The sequence below is a fragment of the Ananas comosus genome, unplaced genomic scaffold (assembly GCF_001540865.1).
Source record: "Ananas comosus cultivar F153 unplaced genomic scaffold, ASM154086v1, whole genome shotgun sequence".
Classification (NCBI taxonomy): Eukaryota; Viridiplantae; Streptophyta; class Magnoliopsida; order Poales; family Bromeliaceae; genus Ananas; species Ananas comosus.
In genome coordinates, this window is record NW_017893418.1 from 45,011 (window position 1) to 52,703 (window position 7,693).

A 7,693-nucleotide genomic window follows, 5' to 3' on the forward strand; every position below is an offset into this window, starting at 1 on the left:
ATAACTGTTTTTAATGAAGGAAGCTTTTACGATGGATCACGACGGACAAATTGTCCGTCGTTAGTGCATATTAACGACAAGAGTATGTGTTTATAACGACGGTTTATCCTTTCGTTAAATGAAGTACTTCGTATAGCTCTTGACATCCATGTCGTTTTCTACAAAAGTTATGATTCAAAGTAGCAAGTTATGTTGACATCCATCTCCAAAGAATACTAGAGGGTCCAATGTAATGCATCTATATGGATGTAGAAATACATAGAAAAAATCTTAATTAAGAGTCATCTTTTCCGAACTTCCTAGAAATTTTATCACCACGTTATACCAGCCTACAAGTACAAAATTTTTAGAAATAGTTATCTAGATTTTCCTAGTCTCCCTCACCAATTTCATCTCTTCCTTATTATGCCCATTTGCTTGAACTGGTGCATTATGTGAGAATAGGACCAATCAAATTTTGACTATTTTACATTGGCAAGAACCAATCCAATTTTGATAACTTATTTATTTGTAAGAACAAACAAACTAGTTAAGGGACCCGCGCGATGCCGCGGATAGTTATTTTAAAATTTAATTTAAAAATTTAGTTATAAAAATTAATTTCAGAATAATTATGAAATATTATGGACAAATTACGAAATAATTTTAAATAAATACAACTATCTTTCCTAATATAAAAAATATAAGGAGCTCTCTCAACCATAAGATACTTTGAAATAGTTCTTCCACTTTATTAAATATTTTCTTATCTTGTTCTCTTTTGTTTGATTTGATATTACTAATTTTGTAAGATTATTTATAACATTTCTAATATTTTCAGGGTACGAATGAAATTATCCTATACTAATTATTTCAAACATGACCGCATGTCTAAGGGGTTGAGAAATAATATATGGTGCAATAAGTACATCAAATATTTTTAGTAGGCATGGTAGTCCCCCATTAGTTAGTGAATTAATTTTTAGTATAGATATTGTAGTCCCCCAGTAGTTAGTGAATGAGAAGAGAAACCATTGCTTGTGATTCTCGCAATTAACTTTAGTCAAATATAAAATTAACTTAAGCTGCATCAATCTTTTTTTTTTTTATTTTTTAATGTACAATCTATATAGATATATTATTCATCAATATTATAAAATTAACATTTTATAAAATTATAAAATTAACATTATACATATAGATATATTATTCCTCAATATTATAAAATTAACATTTATATCTAATATCAATAATCTAAATTATTTAACATTTATTTATATATTTTACATATTATAAAAATAAATAGTACAAAGTTTGTCTCTGTTTTGAAGATGATCGTACAGGAGATCGCTGATTTTAGATTCGTCAGGAACCTCGTTCATAGCAGCCTGGTTGATTTGAATGGAAAAATGGAATCAAACAAATTACGAAAAAAGTAAAAATAAAGCAGCATGATCACAGACCGTGATATATTTACATTTATACCGCTGCGAAATTAGTGTCACTATGCAAAATCTGAATGTTCGTTACCTTCGAAAACTTAAATTTGTTACATATTTATAACATTACATGCAAAAATGCCCCTCTTCTGGAGAACTCTTTTCCAGTACTAAACCAACTTGCCCCCATAAATTAGGCGACTCCCCAATTCAATGTAAAGGGCTTTTCATTTTTAATAAGAAACTGCTCTTTCAAGGATATATAAGAAAATTCAGATTTTACATGAGTGTGTGTATATATATAGATGATTTTGCAGGGTAAAAATTCTATTTTGTTCATATTTATTAGATACCTGCATCATTCGCATGTCAAATCGACCAACAAATAGAGTCACGGATACCATGAGATCAAATACCGTCTTGAATAAGTCGATGGAAGTCCTAAAATATGAAAAGGAAAGGAAGCTGTGAATTCCTATTGTCGCCTTAAAATGGAAAAAGAAAATTAAGAAAAATAAATGTAGGCTTAGCCAATATTAGCATACCTCAAATACCAAGGTACCATGTCCAAGAAATCAGGTTTCATTTGTTTCTTCAACTTCTCATACTCTGATATTGTCATAGGGTGAGTAAGAGCCCATCTGTGGCATCGGAAAGGCAAATAAAGGACAATTAGATAACATAAACTAATCCATTTGAGTAATAAGCCAAAGATTTTGCAACCTTTACGTAGAAATTACACTAAGATGAAGAAAACCTCTTACAAAATGTCGCTTTTCTTTTTGTTTAACGTCGCAACCCAAATCAAAAACAAAAACAAAAACAAAACCTAAACCTATAAACCCATGAAAGTATAATTGTCATTAATTTGCCTCTTTCCATCAATCTTCATCAAGCAATACATAATATAAAATAAACTCAAAATGATGTACACATCATCTTCAACCGTCTCCTCTATATGAAATATTACGTAGTAAAAGAAAGTAGCATTTATGTTTAAGAGTTATAGTGAATTAACATACCCAGTTGATCGTTCGATGACATAATTAGTGATGTAGAGTCCGATAAACGTTGCCCACAATGAATATAAAGGCGATATTTCATCTGAAAGATGAGGACACGATCCATTGCAAGCTAACTGTAGCAAACAAAAACCAAAAATAATAAACCTAGAAATTAAGAAAAGAAAAAGATATCATATGAAAGCTGGAGAAAGTCAGTATACCTCCCCATAGATGACCCATTTAGAAAAGAGCGGGTAGTCGCTAGCAGAACCAACCGACGCAAACCAGGAAGAACAAATTTGGTCCTTCCACTCGTGCATTTTAAGGAACTTGGATATCCATATATTTCTATCTTGTTTGTTCCACAAAGGGAAAGAAAACCAATTTGAGTTTCTTCTATCAAAGTGCTTCTCTCTTGTGATAGCTCGATTACCGCAATGACTGTAAAATACACAGCATGCTATACTTATGACCTGCATAATCGCAGCGTTACACACAGCAATAATATTAGGTATATAGCTCTAGGTTTAACCTTTTTAGGAGGTTTCAGTTTAGCCAACAGCTATTCGATAGTCGATACTTATTATCAGGTCGCTAAACATTGTACTCTATTTATGTGATCTAATCCTTGTTGTTTAATCCCAAGGTTAAATTGGATTCGAATGCTCACAGAATCAACATATGAGAAGTCGAATAGTTAAATGATGATTACATGGATATTTCTACCCAAGTTAACAGAGAAATGAAATGAAACAGTAAATATTGCGATGAAATGGAATAATTAGGCACCTAATTTATTCATATATATTGAAAGGTTGTAGAACAAACTGAGAGCAATTTACCCCTAAAAAGGTCACGAACCAACTTCAATTTGTTGTGCGTTAAGACAACTTTAAGAACTTACTGCGCAGTTTTGGATGATAGTGAGTATCTCTGGTCTCTTTTATGCCATTCGCGAAACCATGCCCAAGTACCAAAGCCCGAGAAATATAATGTGGAAAACAATAAGAAAAAGAAGGGAGGTGATAGAAATTGTGATGAAGAGAGAAAGGTTCATTTTCAAGTCGACTCCCATCGACTGAAAACTTGGAAGATGATATAAAGCTGCCATGAAGATCCATGCAATGTACCTGCAGAACAAATGAGACTAACACATTTACCTTGTTTTTGTCCAATAAAAAAATTGCCCTCTTTAAGAAACTTATTCAGATTCAAAACAGCATTTCCCTAAATTAGACGACTCCCGAAGTTCGTGTAAGGTGCTTTTCTAAGAAACTGCACTTTTAAGGGGATAAATAGGAGCACCGGAATATATAGTTTTACATATTATCGGAAAAAGAATAATGTACCAACGGATGAAGTAAGAATAACTTGGCTTGATAGTCTTCCTAATGAAAGGAGAAGAGAAGAAATAAAAGAAACCGATCAAGCAAATGTACATGGACCACCACTTGATGTTTTTGTCCATTTTTCCGCGCCCGCCCAGCGCCGCGCTGCGCGCCCGCGCCCAATTTGGTACATTTGTGAGCTTGATCATGAAGTAGATGGTTATCTGAAAATTGTAGAGAAACATGCATTAGGTTTACTGCCAGAGATGAGAAAGGATGGTAAGCATTTGCTAGAAACAAATATTTGCTTTCCCTGACTTTGCTACCCTCATTATTGAAGTACTACGTGCCTTTTCTTTTCTTTTGTTTTATGTGCCTTTGATTTTTCAATCATAGAATGTCTTCTGAAAATGCAAAATTATGTTTGGGGATATGAGAATCTGCACTTTCATATGGATTCCAAAATAATCTTGTGCTTGCCACACATCATTGTTGCTTCACTTGTAAACAGAATGAGACGAACAAACTGTTGTTTGTGCAATTGTTACCTTCACCATGAAGAGGAAAAAACTTTTTCAGTTGGTGGGAAAAGTGCTTGCTCTCGCCCGCCCCAACTCGCGCAGCACGCTTGCGACTGCCCGCCAGCCACGGCTCGCCCCACGTCTCTGACCCTCAGCTCGCATCCAAGCCAGCACCGGAGCCGCCCCCGCGCCAGCGCCCGCGCACGCGCACACCCCGCGCCCGCGCCAGCGCCCGTGGCCGCCCACGCCCCGCGCCCTTACCCGCGCCTCGGCCTCCTCGCGCCGTGCTCTCTTCTCTCTCTGATTATTAGGGTTTTGAGGAGGGAGATGATGAAGAGAAAAGAGAGATGGAAGAGGCGGAGGAGGGATCGAAGCGAAGGCGAGGTAGAGATCGAAGCGGCGGAAGGCGGGGAGCGATCGAAGCGGCGGGAGTAGGGGAGGGAACGAAGGGCGAAGGAACAAATGGGATATGACGTGGCTTGATGACATGGATTGAATTAACCTGAATTAAGATAGTTACGACACGTGGCAAAAAAAACACGGGGATTAAAAAGATTTAATAGATATATATAAACTTAGGCTGAAATGCTATCAATAGCACTAACCTATTGGTGCTATTAAGTTTTTAGCCCTTAGATGAAAAAATGTATGATTAGGATGATATGGACCTCCTAGGGTTGAGTGAGTTATTGGTTTAATAGTATAATCTAATAGTTGAAAATAGTAAAATGATTAAATCTTACGGTGAAAAATTTGATAGCACCAAACACTTGGTGCTATCGATAATATCCCAGCCGGACCTCTCTCTCTCTATATATAGTCTGGCTACTATACTATGAGCGTGTTTGGTTTGCTTGTATTTCATCCTGGAATCGGAATGGGCAAATCCGTTTGTGAGTGTTTGGTACGCGGGAGTCTCATTCCGATTCCGATTTCCGAGTGGAATGAGAATCCCCTAATCACCTCTTTTTCCAATTCGGTCTAAGAGGCCGGATTGGAAATTGAATCCGGACGGAATGGATATTTATTTGGATTAAATTTATTTTTTAAAACTTTTTAATTAAAATATGAGTTTAAATTTAGAAATTAAATATATAATTTAAAATTTTAATTTGAACTTGAATTAAAAATTAAATTTTAATCAAGTATTTCAAATCTAACCTATGAATTTGAATTTAAATTAAATTTTAATTTATATAAAGTTTTATTCAAATTTTATTTAAAACTTAAATTAAATTTATAGATTCAAATTAAAATTTAAATTGTAATTTTAAGTTTGAATTTGAATAAATCGAANATGGGATATGACGTGGCTTGATGACATGGATTGAATTAGCCTGAATTAAGATAGTTACGACACGTGGCAAAAAAACACGGGGATTAATAAGATTTAATAGATTAGTGTGAGCATAGGACCAATTTACAGCTAGCATTACCCTACATATTTTGGACTATTTATGGACCATTTAGTCTCTTAACATGGGTTGACTATGTGTAAGATATTGAATCCTTGTCGTATTAAACCACTTTCGGTCAAAAGGACCAAAGAGTAGCGAAAAGGATGCTTGGACATGGTCCATGTGTCATTCCAATATTGTTGGAAGGGTTAAAGTTGAACTCCAAGGGAGATAATCGAGTTTTAGCATTGCTCGGTGCGAAATAGAAGTTGAACAAGTGCTAAACTGCAGTCTGGGCATTGCTTAACCGGTTAAGCATCAGGGTAGTACCAGTACCCCGCAACAAACCGAGGATAGCAACTCTCGGGTTTGGTCTCTGTCAAGCCGCTTAATCGGTGACACCATCCCCATGTACCGGTACCCAGTGCAGAAAGCAGCAGGTTGCAATTTGTTGTAAATGGCAATTGTTGGGGGGCTTTTCTGCAATTATGGCAGCTTTTAAAAGGACCCCATCTCCCCCTTTACACAATTTTTCTTTCTCTCTCTCTCTCTTAAAGCTCTCTCAAGGGTGGATCAAAGAGGAGGGATTGGTGGAGAAGGAAGCAAGGAAGTGGATCTTCTTCTTCTTCTTCTTCTTCCTTGGTCCAAGAGGAAAGCTTTGAGGTAAGCTCTTTGAGCTTCAATGGTAGATTTCTAGGGTTTGTGTTTTAAGCTCTAGAAATGGTTTTAGTGGAACCCTCGGGTACTAAGTATATGTTAATTGCTTGAATCAATGGACCTTATAGTGTATTCTTGCAATATTGGACATCTAGGTTTCCAAAGAGGGTTTTACTAAATGTTAGGGTTTGATTTAATTTAACCCTATGTAAACCTAATTGCTACGTAGTCCAACGCGTTGGTGAACTCGGTTCAGCGATCCGACAAGTTTGCGTGGAGATATTAAAGAAAAGCCTGTTTTTGGCTTTGTTTGCCGTAGTCGGAAGAAATACGCGGCAAAAAATTACGAAACTTGGAGTCTAGCTTCGTGGCATCACCAGAAGGTGGGGGGTGTCCATCCTGAAGTAGTTGAACTTCTTCCCATGTCCGAGTTAATTCATTATAGCATATGTTCATATATTGTATTATGTTAAGTAATTGTACTTCAATTCCTTGCATGTTTTCATAGTAGAAATCATATAGTGAGTTGAGCACTTGATTTAGTGGATGCATGAGGATTGAATCATGACATGGAATCCTATAGTGCCAAAGAACAAAAGATGAACTTGGACTTGTAAATGAACTCAAAGAGTGGAATTTGGACTAGTGTAGAAGAAGCACTATGACATGAACTTAGGAATAGATGATGATTTCCTGAGTAGTAGCATGTGGACTAGTGCAGCAGAGGCACTAACTATCCTCGAGTGGGAGGATTGGATCGTACTCACATAGTCTGTGTAATCTTGGTGTGGTCGCCCCACCCAAATAGTGAGCTCCGGAGTCGTCGTCGCGTTTGGGTAACTTGATTACCCAGCAGACGGTCTCGGGTGTGTGTAGTGCAGAGTCTACTCACCGGCGAGATTTGAGATGTGAGTTTGGGCTTAACCTTTGGGTTAGCCGAGATGAGATTAGACATGAGACATAGTATTTGATAGTAGGTTTCATTGCTATATAGATATTTCTTTTACATCTTGTATATCATGTAGATTGAGACATAGTATCATGTTAGTAGAGTACATTACTATGTTCATGCATTCGTTCTGTTTATTGAGGCATAGTAGCATGTTGTAGATTTCGTTACTATGTAGCAACTCATTTTCATATATCTATCTATCTACTTATGCCTACTTAGACCTAGTGGGAAGATCGGCTGAGTCGGCGGCCGAACCCACCGGGAACTATTCGTAGTTCTCACCCCATTTTGTTGCAGGGCCGAGTTCGAGCGGACTGGGCGAGGACCGCGGTAAGGGCATAGCACCCTAATTAGCTAGCAGCTTACCTTATGCATTAGAGTATCCTCGTGTACCCGAGAGATATGTGATGTATAGT

The 7,693-nt window shown here is 36.8% G+C and overlaps 1 protein-coding gene across 3 annotated transcripts; it reads right to left on the bottom strand.

The window, feature by feature from the left end:
* Positions 1–1,196: 1,196 nt before the first annotated feature.
* On the bottom strand, positions 1,197–4,405 carry LOC109705999. 3 transcript variants are annotated; one of them, XM_020226811.1, is made up of 7 exons: positions 4,299–4,405; positions 3,327–3,552; positions 2,644–2,863; positions 2,441–2,493; positions 1,964–2,027; positions 1,772–1,859; positions 1,197–1,367 (listed from the first exon to the last, which is right to left on the bottom strand). In XM_020226811.1, the coding sequence occupies exons 1-7, from the start codon at positions 4,305–4,307 to the stop codon at positions 1,263–1,265; spliced, it is 765 nt and encodes a 254-aa protein (XP_020082400.1). In that variant the 5' UTR covers positions 4,308–4,405; the 3' UTR covers positions 1,197–1,262. The 3 variants fall into 3 exon arrangements, with proteins under 3 accessions (XP_020082400.1, XP_020082402.1, XP_020082401.1); XM_020226813.1 differs by lacking the exon at positions 4,299–4,405 and adding an exon at positions 3,845–3,955; XM_020226812.1 differs by lacking the exon at positions 4,299–4,405 and adding an exon at positions 3,772–3,955.
* Between the last annotated feature and the right edge of the window lie 3,288 nt (positions 4,406–7,693).

Bases quoted from the DNA above. Each gene is read 5' to 3' on its own strand.
- LOC109705999 (XM_020226811.1), bottom strand. The intron at 1,860-1,963 runs GTATGCTAATAT...TTCATATTTTAG, and splicing joins ATGGTACCTTGGTATTTGAG to GACTTCCATCGACTTATTCA. The intron at 1,368-1,771 runs GTATCTAATAAA...CAAATCAACCAG, and splicing joins TTGACATGCGAATGATGCAG to GCTGCTATGAACGAGGTTCC.